Below are 20,183 nucleotides of genomic sequence, written 5' to 3'. Positions count from 1 at the left end.
TCTCTCTCTCTCTCTCTCTCTCTCTCTCTGAACAGTCAGCCCTGCAGAATGATCAGATGTTTTAGGTTGCTCTCACTGGGAGCTCTGCATTATGGCCCATGTGCATATCAATACAGTTATATTCAAATTAAATTTTGGATATTGTAATATGGCATAAGTGTTGTCTTTTCCTGGTTGTAAAGGCTGCATTACAGTAAAGTGATGTCATTTTCTGAACTTACCAGACTGTTGTAACTGTTCTATTATTTGCCTTTACCCACTTAGTCATTATATCTACATTACTGATGATTATTTATCAAAAATGTCATTGTGTAAATATTATGTGAAAGCACCAATAGTCAACACTACAATATTGTTGCAATATCGAGGTATTTGGTCAAAAATATCGTGATATTTGATTTTCTCCATATCGACCAGCCCTAGCACATATGTAACAAAATGTAGGTGCACAAAAGATTTAAAAAAAAAAAAAAACTAACATTATCAACATTATTTACAGGCTTAGAATTATTGTGAATTATATTATAAACGTGCCAATTTTGTAAATGTACTTGTGCTAATGGCATTGTATATATTAAAGTGCAGTAACAGGAGGAGGAAGGGGCAGAGGGGATCTAAGTAAAGTTCAGCGGGTAGCCAGGTTCAGATGGGTGACAGCTTAGGGACAAAGACAAATGTACGCATGTGTGGTTCGATTCTATTACAGTATTAATAAAAAATAAAAAGTTCCTTATTTGGTTGCACTATCCCTCAGGGTCCACATTAAATGCATCTTAAACCTCTAAAATATTGATTGTGTCTTCAGTGTTGAGAAGATTTCGGAGTATCCACATCTCTCTCTGTGGAAAAACCTCCAACGGCTAACCTATGTACCTTCATTTTCTTTTCTCCCCCCCCAGGCTTTTACAGCGACCATCCATTGGAGTCTGAACAGAACGACAGCATGGGTGAGTCCACAAACATGCATTTATTCTCCGATGTGGACTAAGGCTACAGCTCTGTGTGTATCTTCCATTATAGTCTGCATAGAGCACAGTCAGTCTTAATTGACGTAACTTCTTCACAATCTCTTTTTCCCTCTTCATGCTTTAGTCACTAAATTGCCCTGTAGCACTGACACTGTATGTAACAGCCTTACAACGTCAGAAAAAAAACTTCTACATGTCTACATACTACAGTCTGGTTTTACTTTCTGTTAGAAAATCATTAGATGATAGCTCCATCTAGTGGTAAAGTAGAGGCGCATAATTTTATTGAAAGGCTTATAATTTCCTGTCAAATCCACAAGAGGGAAGTATAAACTGAATAATAATGGAGGCGCTTTTTCCATAAGCATGAGTCTGCTGGCTCTTAAGCAGTAAAATGGAAAACAAGAGGGTGATTTTTAAATGTCTACAAGCATTTACAGATTTCTAACGGGATCATTATTGGTTCTTGCTTTAGGAGGGAAAACCCATCTTACTTTACTTTTTTTTTTTTTTTTTTATTTATTTTTTTTTATATCTGTTCCATTTGATAGCCTCAGTCTGTGTAAGTGGTCACAGAACATAACCTCAAAGTGAAATGGCTAACGCTTTTATGCTGTCATTAGAAGTGGTTTTGCATCCCAGTTAAATGCAAAAACCTAAATTGAGAGATGTTTAAAAAAAAAAAAAAAAGAAATATGTGTGAATCTTGGCCCAGAGGAAACTGGGAGCAAAGGGCCAGGGGTGAGGCGATGGTCCAATGTTAAGTTCCAGGTTCAGGCGAAGTTCACTCGGAACTCCCGTGGCTGCCATCGCAGCGCCAGGTGGCACCACGGGAGGGTCAGAGGTCGGACGCAGTTCAGCGAACGCTGACCTCGCCGTGACTCTGTGCTGACCTGATTGTGCGCAGCTCTCCGGCCTGGGCTTTCTCACCGCTGCTTCTATAAACTTGCGAGAGGAGAAAAGGAGAGGTCGCTAAGAAGTGGAAGGAAGCCGGAGAGGAGCTATTAAACCTGCGCGCACAGTGAATGGCCGCCATTGTTGCATGCCGCAGGAGGAGGCGTGGATTTATGAGGCCCAGCCTGATTGGGTTGTAAACTTGACGAGGTGGGCTCGCAGCCGCGGCCACTCGCTCTCTCTGTCGGCCCTGTTCTCCTCCCCAGGATGCCTCGGTGCAGGCACTGGGCAAGGGTGATGGTGGGGTGGGGGGGGGGCTGAGTCAGGGCTCCTTAGGCTTGTAAATGCTCTGACAGGGGTGGGAATTCAGAGACCTCCATTCAGTGACCAAAATACCCAGGTCAGGGGCCAAATAGCTGAGTTGGCAAAAGCTGTTTTCAACACAAGCCCTGTAGATGAAGTCCTAACATTAACTCTGGTACCCCCAAACGAGAAAGTTTAAGTCATTTTCCTCAACCCCTTTAATCTAAGTGTTTTCAGTTATAGTCCAATTTAAGGGTCTCTTGAAGCAAATAAGTCGTATCCTTCATATAAACCCTGTATTGGGACCCCCCCCACACACACACACACACGCACGCACACAATAAGTCACACTACGCGGCTGACCAATGGCTGCCGAGCAGGTCACCAGCGGGGTTATCAGGGTTCTTCTGTTCCATGGTTAATCATTACCAGCTGGGGACGGGACTTTCTCTCCTCAACTTTGCCCCTGAATGGTTTCACAGACTAGACCTACATGCAAATTTCTGTTTACTTTGCAGTAAACTTGAACAAGCATCTCATGGGAAATGTACACAGTAGATTGAAAATATAGGTGAAATAGTAAATGTTATAAATACATTCCAGGGTTTCCCCCAGAAAACGAGGGCCCGGCTTAAAAAACACATTTAAAATATTTTCCCAGTGGCTTAGGCCTGGTGCGGGCCAACTTGGGCCCAGTGGGCCACCAGGCTTGCAATACATTGGCGCAAACCCTACCCTCGAATTTTTGCATTCCATGCCCAACTGGATCATGAATGTGTCATGATGGGAACCAGTTAAAAGAATCATATGATATAACAGGACTTGGTTTTGATGAAATCATGTCTTGGAAGAATATGTCATGAAACCCACCTCCCATTAATCAGCACAAGAAGCCAGGCCTCCTGCAGCACTGCACGTCGCGGGCCAGAAGGGGGCAGTAGATCCTTGGAGGACCTACATGTGATTTATGCTCCCACAAGCCACCTGGACCCAGTGAACTCAACGACCATATGGAACAACTTGGCCAGAGCCCAGCACATGCCTTTCCTTTGTCCTCACATAACCGGCCTTCAACTTCATATGCCTAAAAGTCATTTCATATCACCAGGTTTTCATTTTCCTACGTGCTACACAGCAGAGCAGTCAAATGCTTGACGCCGCTTTAGATCCCTCTCTTTCTTCCTTTCTGGTGTTTTTTTTTTTTTTTTTTTTTTTTAAGTGGATTTCAGTGTTAGCCTAAGGGCTGTGTTTCACTCAAGTAAATGTATAGATAAGCGGATGGAGAATGAAAGGCCACTAGTAGCCTTTTTCTTTCACTTGATTTTCCCTTTCTACTCCCGTGGGTACCCCAGCTCTTTGCACTCGGAACATGGCGTGAGTGCTATACAGTGTTTAGGAGCTGCTGCTGCTGCTGACCACCGTTCTTTATCATTTTAGCCTTTAATAATTCATGATTAGCCTAGATTTGATCCACCGTCCCTTCTTTATTTTTTTTAACTCGCTTGATGCAACTGGCTTTGGCGTTAGACTCAGGGTCAGCCTGCGGACTGTTTCCAGGTCAGGGAGAAGTGGGTCACGCTGTGCCAGGGCCTATAACGTCAGTGTGCAATGACAAAGCCCGACTCCATAGGGATAAACAAGCAGACTTTTGTGTGGCCCTTTTTTTTTTTTTTTTTTTTTTTTTTTTATCTGGCAAACAGTATCCATCCGCCGCACACAAGCCTTTGTAGATATACCGCTTTACTGAAAGCGGCACCACTGCGCTGACATTTTATGAAGTCATTCACTTATTTATTCATACATTAATCCCTCATTTAAAGTCTGTAATGCATCACGGTGTCCCAGAGCTTTAAAAAGCTGCAGACTTGAAGGCATAAGACTTTATTTTACAGAATTCTTGGTTTCTTTTCTTGGTTTCTTAATAAGAATTCATTTCAGAAAGCAAAACATTACAATTTATGCCATCACTCATTGGTTTCTGCATTTTCATTCAATTGTTTACTAGCTTACAGTACAACATTCTTTTTTTTTTTTTTTTTTTTACACATTACAATACTTTTACTTGAAAATCATTCAAAGATGATATATCAAGTAATTATTTTATATAAATGCACTGTAACTATTAGTATAGTTGACTTATTTTCCACCTTAGGAGTTATTTCTGTATGTCTGTCTGTGTGTTTGAATGTGGAGGAAAAGTGTTGGTTTGCTTTTTATTAAGACAGCTGGAAGACAAGAAGCGACCCAGGCTGCTTCTCAATGTCCCCTCTGACACTTTTCCACTGTAAAAAAGAAAAAAGAAAAAAAAAATGCGTTTTGGGTGTGCAGTGGCTGGAAAACGTCACTGTGTTTGAAATTTCCCAGCATGTTAACCTAACCTTACAGGGCAATTACTGCAAGATTATTTCCATATGCGTACATCTCCTCCAATTACATACTGAAATGGGGTTACGAGGCTGATTAACTTTCCAAGAACCATGGGCACAGATTGTTTTTCGCTTTTTAATAGAACCTATATATTTGAGTGGCTTGATCTGAAGCAGAATTTAGTTAAGTTTAGTTCCTCAGTTTCACTTCTGTTATATTTGAGTTATTGTACATTTGGGGGATTGTCATGTAAGTAAAAAAGTCGCAGGTACCAAAAAAAAAAGTGTCATTGACAGAGTTCCCTCTGGCCTTGGTGCCTTGGAATCCCCGGAATATCATGGAGTTTGGGGGAGTTCCTGTAGACACGCAAAGTTTGGGAATTTTAGGTCAGGGGGTATCGGAATACACAAAAATGAGTAGCTTCACGGAACACAGCCAACAGGATTTTCCAGCTTGTTTCACACACATTTTTTGCAGTAGTTGATTTTTACATTAACAAACGAGAACGGAGTAAAGTTTTGAGGTCACGGAAGCGGTCACACTTGGAAATGGAAAATTGGAGAAAAGTCATGGAATTAACCATCTGGGTCATGGTGGGAAGCCGGCATTAGGCAACCTGCTGAACCCCTACCTCTGCGCTTCGGAGAAGACTGGCCGACACTGAGGCTACAGTCCACAGAACAATGTGGTGATTACCCATATGTTACGGATATTGTGCTAATTCAAACATTCAGTAATTTCGTTGAATTTAAATACAAAATATTTAGATCCGTATTTCACAGTGTAATGCGAGAAAATGCTACAAACAATGGCGATGTGTAAGTATCTTATCGATATCTGTCCAATGAGAATTGGAATCGGATATTTTGCCAAGCAACTTTGCACTTGGTGTATTAAGTGCATACAGTAAAGGAAAGTACTGCTACAGTCAAGAACTTAAATAACGAATAGATGTATTACAGTACAAAGTGTCAAGACACCATAACAAATATGTGCAATATGTATAAGAAAGGAGAATACAGTATACATACAGTGTACAGTATGGATTGTCTAGGGTGTGCAAACATTTTGAACTATGCATTCTAAGAGGTATGTAGGACCATAGTTGTTTATTTTTTAATGTTTTATCCCATTCACAACACAGTACTGTACATTACAGTTTGTGCTTGATACCAAACCTCCTTTTTTTTTTTTTTTTACCATCTGAAATGTTCCTGTAGCTGCACTGGCTATAAAAAAAATGGTCAAGAAGTGAAAGTTGGCATTGAATGTATGGCCAAATCTGTCCAACCAATTTTATGCTATTTTGTTAATACAAAGTTCATCTACAGCTGCTTGTGTTTAGACATTTAACATTAGGTTAAACATTGGCTTCTGTTGTCAAATGAGAATTGGGTTTTGCAAAATTACTTTTTCTGAAAAGTAGAAGAAAAAACATCATTTTGATGTCCGTGACAAATCTAAGGTATATTTTTATTTATTCATTACTTTAAAAAAAAAAAAAAAAAAGTTTTGAATGGATCCCAAGATGCATCTTTTGGATGTCACGGTTATGTTACCCAGATAATGTAATAACACAAATACACAGCCTATGAAGTAAACAATGCCTCTTTATTATCATAAAACACATTTTCGAACTGTATCCCCCCCCTACCCCGTTTGTAGTAGGGTATAGGGTCAAGTACCAACAACTAACAATTGAAATAATACAAATATACAGTATAGTCCCAGCAATAACCTCTTATATAATTACAATTTGGCATATCTAAACAAAATCAACAATCACCAGTCATACGCCTTAAGACCTTAGCTAATGTTAGCAATTGATTGCGGTTAAACAAAGAAACTGCAATAATGTAAAAAAAGAAAAGACAATTCTGTAATAATTGTAACCGGCTTAGTATCAAGATTGCTTATGTAAACATTTTTTTTACATAAACTCCATTATTGGTATCAGTATCAGCTTCAAGAATCCAGTGTCAGTCAATATATAGTTAAATATGTAATTCATCACACACTCTGAATTCTAGTCAAAGATACAGTATGTCATTGCAGTTTGTTAATATGGTAGATCTTTCAAGTCAGTCTGCACAGCTGCATTGCCACGTAAACGTAATAAAATACCAGTAATAAAAGTGGACAGGTTGTTGACACTGTTACTGATTACTCTAGATTGTGTGTATAGTGTACTGAAATGAGTTGACGCCCAGACATGATACCTACAACTCTATTGTATGCTTAGAAAACTGGTCAGTTTCAAATGTAAAGAACATCTCATTTACCCAAATAGTGATCACTTACAACTAGTGGTTTCATGTCATGCAGATGGTTTTGCTTTTATTTATCCAGATTTTGGGTCGTCAAACTGTGAGATTTCTGCCTCTACACTAATACAGTGGAGGTGAATCTATCTTGTTTGTGTTGCTCACAGCATCGAAAAATGTCATTTAAAAAAAGTCCTCAACAACATCTCTCCCAGAGACAAGTGTCCTTGTTACTCTGGATAGTCTACAGACCTCACTGACCAGTTTCCTTTTGGAACTACTTTCTACTGAAGAAATAGTCCCTATGAAAACTGTTGACAGTTTTTTAGGTTATCAGGGACACAGAATTTCTGGAATGAGATGTTGCTATTGAGGTTTTCAAATATCCACATTTTTCAATGGCGTGAGCGCCACAAATGAAAAGCCATTCACTTTTATTATATTGGAACTCGAAACGTGGACAAATAAAACCACAACTAACCACATTTCTTGATAGCACTGTTGGCAAGCGAGAAACTATATATATATTTTTTTTCATTTTGATGAACTTACCCTTTAAAAACCAAGGCAACATTGTAAACTGGTGGGAAATGTTACAAATAAATTTGAACTTTATGCCAAGACATCCTGTATGGTGACACCAGTACGCTTGTATTTACCAGCCTAGGCCAGTGTCCGTGGAAAACTTGACCTTAGTTTGTCACATTACCGTTAGCATGTTGTATCAAGACTTTGGGTACACATGCATTGCCCGCGTCGAACCCAGCGGCCATTTGGTTCCTGAGGTGTTTGAACCGCAGTCTGCATTCATTGATCAGTGAGTTATTCTCATGTAAACCCACCGACAGCAATGAATGTTTATTGCAGCCTTAAGAGTGAACGCCTCCCCAGCGTCACTGCTGATCTGGCGTCTACTGAAAGGAGTCGGTGCGATTCCAGCCAACTGAAGGTCACGGTCACGAGCCGTGGTCCGCCCACAGATTGTGATTCTGCTTTTTGCTCTGCATGAGAGCAGAACTGAAATATCGCACAACATATGGTTTCCAGAGATATATGTTCACACGGTTTCCCCCAGAAAAGTTGGTTAGCCCCGTGGCAAGTGTCTCGGGCCAGTCACAGACTGACTGCAGCATTAATGTAGAGCCTGTGCTAAAAGCTAACTGGAGATTTGAAAATACCATGTCCGTTTCCAACCAAGCCGCCCCACTGTAACTGTAGTTTAAAAAACGTCTTAAAAATGCATGTGTGCTGTGGCGTCCCTCAGGGTACAGTCAACGGTCAATGGTTTTGTTTAGAGCTCAAACTCACCGACAGCGTTGAATGTTCACCGTGGGCACCAGGAAGGGCCGCGTGTTTCGCCATTTGGTTTGTTTGATTGGTGGCAGCTATTTGACTTTGTCATAGAAAATCAACGCATGATTAACCAAAATCAAGCTACCCAGTTTATCTATCTATCTATCTATCTATCTATCTATCTATCTATCTATCTATCTATCTATCTATCTATCTATCTATCTATCTATCTATCTATCTATCTATCTATCTAACCATCCTCTTTGTCGCTGCAGTTGGACTGAAACAGTGTAAAATCACAGACATGCTTGCATGTCCCTCGCCTGCTGATTCCCATCCAAACCGCATACATTTAAAATGTCTGCAATTCAAATCTAAACATGTATGTTGTGTGATTTTTGTTTTTTTCTGTTTTTTTTTGCAAGACTGCTATGTCAGACCTGTCAAGTGTTGTATATGTCCATCTCAGCTGTCAACAGATGGTTAAAACGATGGGAAAATGCTAACTTTGTTATGCTGTCACCCAGAAAGACGAGCGAGATATAGCTGCGTGCTGTGAGTATCACAATCGTGTGTGTGTGTGTGTGTGTGTGTGCGCTTCCGTGTTTTTCTTGGCCCTTGCGGAGCAACACCATGCCAAGGCGCATTACCACCCATGTCGACGTGGAGGTTCAAATAACGTTTGAAGAGAAGCCAGCAGGGGTGTGGAGACGCGGCGATGCAAAGGTTTCCTTAAATAGCCCTGCAGACGCGGCGAACGCCGCCGTCATCCTCGTCGTCATCATCATCCTCACCTTCTGCAAAACTACTAACAAAGCTCTCATCTGTCTCCGCCGAGCCTGTGCTCCTTTTTTTTACCTTCAGCCTGCAGCAAGAAAAAGAACAAAAAAAGAAGGGGGGGGGGGGAGAAATGGCATGAATAAAGGGGAAAGAAGACGAGGTCAGTCGGGCTCGTGGACGGAGGCGAAGAGGCGATCAGAGAGCTCTGCCGTGCCCCGCAGTTTGTAACTAGTGCACCGCAGTGTTGAGCTAGTTAGAGATTATGGTTCCTTCACCCTGCGCTGAACCTCAGCTACTGCTCTGGGAGTGTGCCTTCCTGTGTTCGCCTCTTTGAGGTTGGAAAATCATGCAGTCATGTTTTATTAATGCTCTCTCTCTCTCTTTCTCTCTCTCTCTGTGTCGATCTCTCCCTTTTTCTGTCTGTCTCTCCTGCTGTTTTGCCTTCTTCCCTCAACACAGAAGAAAAGATTTGGAACACTGTATTTTTGTTTGTTGTGCGTCCTCTTTTCACGTCACATTTTGGCGTTTATTTATTTATTTATTTTTTTTTTAATGCGAGTCAGGGTTTATATTTGAAGACTTAACTGAAACCTGTTAGGGAGGTAGTAAATATGTGATGCAACTCATTGTGGAGAGATTTGTTGCAGTTCTGCAGGATGTGTGTTTTCTGTTGGACCAATCTGATGGAACACGAGAGAATTGGATCCGCAGATTGTTGTGCGTTCTCCGCACACGCACGCGCTTTCAGAAAAGAGCCAATCGCTCCTGCTTTCTGACCTTGGCGGAGACATCATTATTACCACGATATGAAACTAAAACCCTTGTCAATTTTCACGTGTTCCGTGAATAATTTTCACTGCTGTCATCGCTGTTCCCATCGAGCGCTTTTCGCCCGAACAAAAAGCCCAAACGTGTCGAGATGACTTCGCCCCTTGAAACATTATCGTCGCCTTCAATCAAAAATAATCAACATGGATGAATCATTTGTAAAATACATTTTTTTTTGGCAATAGCTCTTTTGTGATGTTGTTATTCCTATTTCAATGTAGTCATGGCCAGATATTCAATATTTGTCTTATCTCTAAGAAAGTCTTACCAGCTAGATGGCCCCTTGGCTCCTTCTTTATTCCTCCAAGGATACATTCTTCCACACTTTCCTAATTTCCACTCGCAGACAAGGTGGAAATTAATAGTTTATTTTTTTTTCAGTCCCTCTGGCTCAGGCTTCAATGGCTTCCCTCTTTGGCACTTGTACTGCTTGGCTGTATGCCCCAGACACACAGAGGCTTTTTTTTCATTCTCAAATATCTCTCCCTCTCTTATTTATTTATTTTTTTTTCTTCTTCATCTGACTTGGACCCCCCCCCCCCACACACACACACACACACACACACACCTTTCCCTGCACTTGGGAGAACTTATGGGAAATGTACGTTAACTCGCTGCACGCACACTGACTTATTCATCCGTTTGAGGCGTGGCCGTACTCTTGCATCAGGGTTCTTGATAATTACGCGGCTGTGGTCTCCCAGAAGCTCTTGCATAACTGACAAACTCGCACAAAAAGTATAGCGTGTAAAAATAGCTGGGTGAGCATGAGACGGGGCCAGAGTGCAACAGTGTGACTGAACCGGTGTGAACCCTGCGTCGTCAGCACATTCCAGGGGTTGGACAATGAGAAGCACACAGTGTACTCTCTGTCGTGTTGCCTGCATAGTTGGCTGTTCTGCAGCCAGGACTCCATGCTCCCTGAAACATGGCCAACGCAACACACACATGCACAGAGTTCAGCGAAATGAGCTCCGACTGTTAAAAGTCAGTGTATCGTACATGTCGGTTATAGGGTTGGGAAACCATGCGCTAATGTTAGGGCTGCATAGATTTTTTTTTTTTTTTTGTTCGAAAACGTGAACTTGCAGTCAGCGATCAGTTTAGATCATCACGTGCCGAGTTATCCATGTAACCCTGGTTCTGTGATTCTGTGATCCTTTTTTTTTTTTTTTCCTCTTTGGTTAGGATTGAGCCTTAAGAAAGGTTCCAGGACCTAAACGCTGACTAAAAGATGAAATTGTGCTCCATGTTCAGCCTAGAACCTTTTTCTTTAGAGGAATGTATTTTGTGCACCAGGAAGAAGAACTGGTTGTTGTACATGCTTTTCTCTCGGTTAGAGTTGAGGCTAGGTTTAGTTCAACTTTTTGTAAAGTTAGCAAGGAACTGAAAATGTTGATCTAGGAACAGATTTGGGGAGTCCCTGGATTGGAAGATGAATGTATCTCCCCCCACACACACACACACACTCTTTGGGCTGGTTATCGCCAATTATTTCCTGATTCGGATTCACAAGGTCCTGATTCGATTACATTTTCGATAGGGCTGCACAATTAAACACATTCTAATCGCAGTATGGACTAGTGCAGTATCCAGTTTGCAGGGAGGGGGGGTGCAATATTTGTTAAAGGCAAAAAATGTGTCAAAGCATTCTGAATAAAGTATTGTGGTGCTGCAGAGACGTTCCGGCCAAAACATCATTGTTTGGTGCAGATCCTTACCAAAATCACACTATAATCATTGTTTTTAATTGCAATATTTTTCAATGCAAATGAGAATAATGATGCAAAAATGATCATTCCCTCCAGTAATAGTAGAATCATATTGCAATATCTGTCAAAATAATCGCAATTAGATATTTTCCTCATAGCGTGCAGCCCTAATTTTCGATTTACTATCAATTATGTTTAGGGAAATTTTAGTTACATTTTCAGTCCAACTTTGCTTCGATATGAAAGACAATTTCCGAGAACTTCTACTGTAAATTGTACAAGCAAGAAGCAACCCTTATAATTTAAAATAGTGGAATTAAGAACCCCCGGCCCGTCACATGATGCCCTTACACATTCATGGGGGAAAAAGGCACATTGACTGATTTCGGGATATTATTTGTCTCGTTTTGCCAGACCTTCCTCCACAGCGCAGCGGAGGAGGGTCTGGCGAGTCCACACAGCATTTCCAGGATGGGAGAAAAACGTGCTCTGGTAACGGACATCCGGCCTAAATTAACGACATCCAGCGCAATTTCCGGCGGCACCCGAACAAACCCAGAAGTGGAACGTCGTGCGTATAGACTAGGATTTTATTAATGGATCGCTCAATCAAAAATCAATTATTTTTTAGAGGATTTTGGAGAATTGATTATTTTAAAGCAGCCCTTACAGTATAAAACCACCTACTGGTTCCTGTCATGGCCAAACCATTTCATAGGAACTTTTCTTTCTTTCACTTTTCATTACACATTGTGGTCACTTCAGATTCCCACACTTCACATGCTATGAAAAGGTAGGCACCGAGAGACATCATATCAGGAAATATGTAGCATCCATTCCCGCCATTCGCAAACTTGCCAAATATCTGTCCGACAGTATAAATGTTTTGCTCACGTAACTGTACCCACAGTTAACCCGACACTCCCAGCATAACTAGGATGCCTGTTCAAAAATACTCAGCTGGGAGGCTGCCAGCATATGATCTCTCACACTTCCCCATCCCATCATGCCTCTTGATTAGTATTATACAATCCACTGGCACTGCGAGACCTCTCCTAATGGAAGTGCATGCGATTATATCGCTAAATCACTCGCGCTGGGAGTGACCCTCTTCGCGGACAAACTCAATCAAATTCAACAAATATGCCCTAATTGCGGTGTCAAGTCCCAACATAATCGGACATTTTAATATCCGCTCGAATGCAGAAGTTTCATAATGAGATTTAGCGGCGCGAACGTCTTCGTGCAGCATCGTATTTAGCCGTCACGCTGCTGCGTTTGTTGTCACACACTTATAAAGGGGAATGGCCTGTTGTGTAACAGTGCTGATATGACACGAGGAAGTCAATAAAGAAATACAATCCCTAGATAAATAGAAGAGCTCCATTATGGCCTAGCAGGAGCAATAATAAGTGTGATGTCATTTAATTGCTTGCATATTTTGAACGGCCCTGTGTGTTGATTCTAGCGAGACATTTTGTGTGCATTGTGGTATAAATGAAGGGGTTGCATATGTGATGATTAATATTAGTCTTAGCACAGGTGATGATGATGATGATGATGATTGGTCTAGTTTCAGTGTTAAAAGTCCCATAAATCCAAGGTTGTTATAGTTATTTGGCATGTGAAAGCAGAACAAAAGTGAGATGACAAAGGTTGCTCTAACTGGGGTTCCATTGGTTACCCTTATGGGTCTCAAAGTGCTAGAATCCATCTTAGCTTTTAAGATCCAAGCTATTGGCCCAAAACATCAACATTTAAGCGAACCCTGCCCGGTGGGGAAAACGGCAACCCGTTACTGAAAAGGACCTTTTCAGTCGAGCATGGTTTTGACGAGCCTGGGTTTCTTTGGATCTCGGTGCGGGTTAAAGAATTCAGTGACCGTTGATAGGCGATACTGGCTGAACCTGGGGTTTAGGCAGCACTGTCCAGGCCGGCCCGGATCCAGCCGAAGGGACTCCTTCAGGCGGAGTGCCAAGCGCCAAGCCCTTCCAACAAAAAGCCCCCCTTGCCTCCACGTGCCATGGAACATCTTGCCAAGGCTCCAGGGGTTTTTATTTTGCAACCCTAACTGCGGCCAGCTCGTATCTCTGCTGCCAGCTACTTTCTCAGCATTAACCTGTGACTCTGTCTTGATGGTGAAATACTGTTTTTCCTTTATCATCTCCTCAGTTTCCCTCCTTGCAGTTTCCTCACTCTTTTCCAGCGCTGATTGACATGCCGGTCTGTTTTTCTCTCTCTGCTGTTGAACCTTTGAACCCAACGGTGATGCCCTTGATCGCGTCATGTCAGTCTGGCTCTGGTTGACTTATCCACTCCGCAGCTTGCCTGAGAGAACGCCACTGTATGTGACACACTCCTCTCTTCTCCAAAGCTTTGTCGGCTCATTTCAGTGATGAGCGCGGAGGCTAATCAATATGCATCCTGGGCTCTTTTTTTTTTTTCTTTCTTTCTTCACAGCAGTTTGAGGATCTCTAACAAAGCGGGATGAGAGAGTTCTTTGTTGTTGTCTGCTGGATTTAACCGTGACATTTCTCTGGAGCCTGCTGCCACTTCCATTTATTTATTTATCTCCAACAGACTTTATCCCCAGGTCAGACTCGCACCCCCCCCTTTTTTTTTTTTGAATGCTGGCATTGTCAAAGCTCACCCCCAAAATCCTCGCTCCAACCATCATATTTCGTTATTCGGGGGAACTCGTAGTCTGTTTGAATCTCTGGGCATCGATGACAAGTCATAAAAAGCACCGGCAGAAATAAGTTTCCAAACGCAGACAAATGGAAGCAAACCCAAACAAAAGGTTATGCAACGCTCGTTCATGGCACATAATCCATGTTTTTAGTCAAAACACCCTCCGTCTCACGCATCCTCCCCGTCCACAAAGCGGGGAAGCCTCACACTGAGAGATTTTTAGAAATGGCGCAGAGCAGTGAAAATCACAGGCGCCAATACTGATTTCACATTTCCGTTATCAGTGGGAGCCAGCAGGGTGAGCCAGCATGGGAATGACCTGGATACCGATCAACCTTTTTTTTTTTTTTTTTTTTTTTTTTTATTCTGCCTGTGCCACCTCACGGCCCCAGACCGACTTAAGTCCATCTGTCGTCTTGCTGGTGGGTTTAGCTGAAAGAACTGAGCGGAGGGAGAAGGAATACGTGTAGGACATGTGTCGGAAGAGGCGAAACGGCTCGTTTTTTTCTCGTTGTCGAAATTGAGGGTGCACCCCTGCAAAATAATCATTCAACAGCCGCCAATGCAGCAGCATTCCCACAAAAGACAACAGGACGTACAGTACACCATTCTATACCTGGAATTGCTTAGTTTTGCCCTTTTTGTCTGGTGTGATTTAACTAAAACCGAGCCCCTTAATACTGGCCATTACCCTCCTCTCTACGTTTTGTCTATGGTGCCGTTTTTATTCACCATATAGCCACACGTTTCCTTTTTGTGTGACAAACGTTACAATGCGTCGCGCCCCCGTCCCAGCACGGGAGCGTGTCGCTGCGTTGCGCCAGCGGGGACACCGTGTCCTTAATGCGCTGTGCAGTGCCTTTGTGCTCCGTTGACCTAATCAGCTCCGCTTAAGCCAAAGTTAAGCTCATCTTTTTGTCCTACTGTATATGCATGAAAGACAGGCGACGGTTCACTCAACTGTGAATAAAAACACACAGAGCTCATGTATGATTTTTTTTTTTTTTTTTTTTTACGGATGCGTAAACGCACGAGAGTGTCGCGAGCGGTGGGCAAACGCTGCGCTACGAGTCGGGGGATGTGCCGGTTGAACACTGCGGCGGTTAAAATCGGCTGATCCTCCGCATAGCGGGTCTGACGACAGAGTGCAGCAGAAGTTGTTGAGGCCAGTGCTTTTGGAGAGTTGCTCAAGAGACTTAACCCTCCTCCCCCGAACACCTTCCTCCTCTCCTCCCACCCCCCCAACCAGAAGAAAATCTCTGCCGAATTCATGTCTCCTTTCAAATTTCTAAGAGGCGTTAAACCTTTCTGGATTAAAGAAGGTAATCTGACAGGCAGAAGATTGTATTAGCCCGAGTGTTGGCAGAGCTTTTAATTTCTCCTCTCTTTTCATCCCCCCCCCCCACTCCCCCCTCTCCCTCAGCCTGCCTCTCCTGCTGACCTGCTAGATGGTATTATTGTGTTTTTTTTTTTTTCTTTTGAATTACAGCAAAAAAAAAAAACATCCACATCTTCCCTGCTATTCACACTCTTCTCTCCTCTCACATCCTCTCTATCCCACTCTTTTTCATATCTCTCCTCATCCGCGCTCTCCTACCCCTCCCCCCCCCTCTCTCTCTCTCTCTCTCTCCGGCTCTTCCAGCAGTGACAGCATACTTGTGTGAACCCATGATTTATCATTTGCTAATCCGTGATGATTATGAAGCTTTTCCACGCGGCCCTTATCTGTTGCTGAGCCCGCTTTTCACTCCATAGCTGCCAATTATCTTTCAGCCGGCCTGCAAAACAGCCCCGTCTCTGTCAGCCAGCTGCCGAACCGCCGCTGAGGCTTCTTAAGCCGCCTACGCGTGATCCGCGGACGGGAAAAAAAAAAAACGTGAGGCAGTATACGTCAGCATTGCTTCTGGAAATGGTTGCGCCCCCGGGAAAGGTCAGCGGCAACAAGGTCAGAGTTGAAATAATTTGAACTTGGAGCGCCGCGTTCGCCGGCAATTCCGACCATAGGGAAACGATGCAGCGGCCAGCGCAGACCAATGACGGGCGGCCTATGGGTGCATGCGTTTTTTTTTTTTATAATTTTTTTTATTTTTGGTCCAAGTGCTTGTTGAAATGTCAGATTGAGAGATCAAATTCAATTCATTGCGTTCTGTGCGTGCAGCACTTTGACCGAAAGCTTATGGTGCGTTCTTTTTGTCCACCGAAGTCCATTTACGAGTTGTTTTTCCGGAGTTACGAACCGGAAGTTGCAAAAAGAACGCCACCGAGGTCGTATATACTACTGGTCAAGTCGTCTGACATCAGAGGACCCCGAGTTCACTTTCAAAGATGGCTACGTCGCGCATCACACGTAGTAAACATTGTGGTTTTCTACAATTTTAAGCACTTTTGTCTTTGTTGTAACCAAATGAAGAAGTGGTACACATAGCACTGTATACTGCTACCTATAGGCATGTCTCTACAGTCTTATTATGAGTTAAATACCGCCTGATTAGTTATTTTGTAGCTTGTGCAGCTGAAATTGGCTAGAGACGCTCGGTTGCTATATGACAACAATGGCTTTAAGCCGAGTCTTGAGCAGAAAGCTGAGCAGTAGCTGCACGTTAATGTTAATCAAAACGTAATTTTCATGTATCAAACTGTGAAATATGTGTGTAATATGTCAATAACTGGGTGAATAGAATCCTAAATGTTACTAAAAATGTTACAAAAATCCATCTTTTCTTCAACTCGTAGTATTGTGTGACAAAAAGAACGCAACAACCCGCGGTTACTCGTTTTCCGACATGGATGTGACGTCACACTCGAGCTACTAGTCGCGATTACAAGACCAAAAGAACGCACCATTAAACTCCACCATTTAGCATCCCCTCCAGAGGGCAGGACACGTGTGAGTGAGAGGAGTGACGCGTTTAAGAAGGGAGGGTTGGAAACGCAACCGGTCCGTCAATAAATAAAAACCTGTCCAAGTGACAAATGCTGCTGAATTTGTTTTTAAATTTTTTTTAAAGCCGTTGATCTGAATATTTGTCCTCGACGGCCCTTAATGCGCGGAGCTGATAATAATTTAGATGCATGCCGCTTTTGGCTAAAAATAAAGCACAGAGGATGCGCTGTCACACAAGCTTTTTACTCATTTGATTTGACATCCGGAAGCTTTAGATATTAGTGTATTAGAATCAAGGTCAGCATTCTGCTGGCGTGCCAAACGCGCCACCCACCCACACGGTTAGGACCCCGGAGCTGTGATGGCGATGCCTCGTTGTGACTCATCAGACGCCAGGGTTGGAGCATGACAGCATTGGGGGGTGGGGGAGGGTTTACAGTGCGCAGGACCTCGCCCGCGGGGAGGGTACGCAGATCACGGTGCGCTCAGCTGATGTGGCGTCCAATTGTCAGTGTAATGGGAAGTGACGTGCACATCAGAGCAATGTGGGTCAGAACGCCAGACGAGCAGCCTGCGGCCTGTATCTGCTCCGCCTGTCTAATCTGCTGTGGCCCAACCAGACGAGACGCTCTAATCGACCCTGATATTCACTGGACACACATTACCATCTCTTCTCACGCTCAGGAACGCAAACGCACTATATATATATATATATATATATATATATATATATATATATATATATATATATATATATATATATATATATATATATATATATATATATATATATATAAGCCTTTTGTGTGCGTTTTAAATGTAGTGGGTGGCGTTGGAACAGAAGCCAATTCTTTTGTAAGACGTTGAATCGTTATTTTGATTGTGGGGGGGGGAAAAAAAGACGCGAGTACGGTGCAGTTTTTAAATCAAACGTGGCTAAAGACCCCTGGCAGATATCACGTTGGGTAGGTTCTTAACCAAGACCAATCAGCGTTCATCGAAAGTGTAAGAAATCCAGATTTTCCACGTTCATTTAACTCCCCATCTCTGCTTCTTGTACTGACCAGTAGAGATGTTGCCCTACCATTTCTTTCTCACCGATGTGTGTGTATGTATGTATATATATATATATATATATATATATATATATATATATATATATATATATATATATATATATATATATATATATATATATATATATATATATATATATATATGTATATATATATATATATATATATATATATATATATATATATATATATATATATATATATATATATATATATATATATATATATATATATATATATATATATATATATATGTGTGTGTGTATGTGTGTGTGTATATATATGTGTATGTGTGTGTATATATATATATTTAACCGCTGTATACTAACCCTGTAGTACTAGTATCATTGCTGTGTGTATGGCCTGGCTCAGGTTACAGAGAATGAATGCCAAAGAACTTAATTTTCTTATCAAGTTCGACAGTCTTGAACTTTAAATAAACTAGATGGACTAGATTTATTTATATATTTTTTTTCAGTGCTAAATTATCCGATCGGGGCAAAGACTCGCACGCTCACTGATACCAGCATTCCGATACCGGCATCGGAACAACTCTTTTAACGGCCAGTATATTTCCAATATTTTCTACCCCCATCATGGTTTCTCAAATATTCGGCTAAATATGTCTGCGGTTTCCTTGCGGTGCGGTATTGAGATTGAGCTGTGATCCTTCAGCGGGTGAAAAATGGGTCGGATGGATGCATGGCTTAATAGGATTCCCATGACATGGTCAGGGGGCTGGCGTCTGAAGGCAGGAAGAGGAAGGGAAAGGCTGGAGGGGCGGGGGGCCAGCAGCAGCAGCAGCAGCAGCAGCAGCAGCAGCAGCAGTGGTGTTGTTGGAGAGGGGGGAAATAAAAGCGCAAACTTTTTGCGAGTGTTTGCTTAGCACCTGTGTCTAGACTTAACAACTCCATTGTAGGCAGAGGGAAGTGACACATGGGGGGGGGGCCTTGAAGTTTTTGATATTTTCTGTTTTTTTTTTTTTTTTTTGACTGCCGGGCGAAGAGGCCCAAAGGAGTTCAGCCTGTGCGAATCTGCCTCTGCCTCATCAAAGGCAGTAATTTCCTGTTCATTTCAGGCCACCATCCCCCAACCCAGAGCTCTTGTCTGCTAATCCCACCCCTGCAAACTGCCCCCACACCGCCAACCCCGACTCTGCGCCTCCCCCCCCCCCCCGCTGGTGTCCTGCCCGCCTGTGCTCTCGGCTTGCTTACACTCCAGGGCTGAGGGACTGGGAGGCTATGCGCTTTGTGTCAGCAGGCTCGCGGCTGAGCGCTAACAAATCCTCATTGTCCCACGCGGGAGTGGTGACGGAGGAGGAGGAGGAGGAGGAGGAGGAGGAGGGGGGTGGTGGTGGTGGCGGCGGTGGCAGCATCATCATCGCTGTCTGGTTTCTATTCAAATCCAGGTACACACACACAGGCCTGGGAGGGAGCAAGGGGTGCAGAGGGGCTAACGAAGCTCCAAACCATGGGATCAAAGTCCACGCAGAGCTCAGCTCAGGCCGGGCCGAGGTGCGGAGGTGGGGGGTTGGGTTGGGTGGGGTGGGGTGGGGGGTCACAGGAGCCGCTTACACAACCGCTGTCTTCCCGGAACTGACAATCAACAAGTGCCGCCGGCCTGCAAAAAACCCGTCAAGGTTTCCAAAATGCTGCATAGCTAATTTTTTGGGGATGGAGGAAAGGGGGGGAAACAACAACACAAAAACAAATCAAAGCCCTCAAGTTCACCTCCACAGAGTCCCGAGTGTTATCATTTTGTCAACAAAGGACTTTGACTAGCTGTAGTCCTTAAGCCTGTGCTGTCACTCATTTTGTCAGAATTTTTTTTTTTTGTTGTTGTTCTCATCTGGAGACACAGCACTTGTTTTTAAAGGCTGGATGTAGTGCTAGTTTAGAAGTGCTTTCAGTGAGAAGCCTCTGTTGATTTGGGGTTATGGAGTGTATGACTTCAGTTGCCAGCCGTTGCCGGTGATGCGGGCTGAGATGTGTATCTGTGTAACAAGACTTTACATGTACAGGCATTTCAGAGAATGAGTTGTACTCTGCTTTCAGTCTGAGAGCCTCAAAAGTATACACACACACACACACACACACACACACACACACACACACACACACACC

At 42.9% G+C, this 20,183-nt stretch overlaps 1 protein-coding gene across 1 annotated transcript in view; it reads left to right on the top strand.

The window, feature by feature from the left end:
- Positions 1-20,183, top strand: part of nr6a1a (nuclear receptor subfamily 6, group A, member 1a) — a 117,577-nt gene that overhangs the window by 28,525 nt on the left and 68,869 nt on the right. Inside the window, exon 2 of the mRNA XM_028577767.1 lies at positions 900-947. Coding sequence (XP_028433568.1) covers positions 900-947 — 48 coding nt within the window. The remainder of the gene's footprint in view (positions 1-899; positions 948-20,183) is intronic.

Source organism: Perca flavescens, chromosome 5 (assembly GCF_004354835.1).
Source record: "Perca flavescens isolate YP-PL-M2 chromosome 5, PFLA_1.0, whole genome shotgun sequence".
NCBI classification, from domain to species: Eukaryota; Metazoa; Chordata; class Actinopteri; order Perciformes; family Percidae; genus Perca; species Perca flavescens.
Note: the sequence above shows the minus strand (reverse complement) of the source record. Positions and strands in the feature narration are given on the sequence as shown.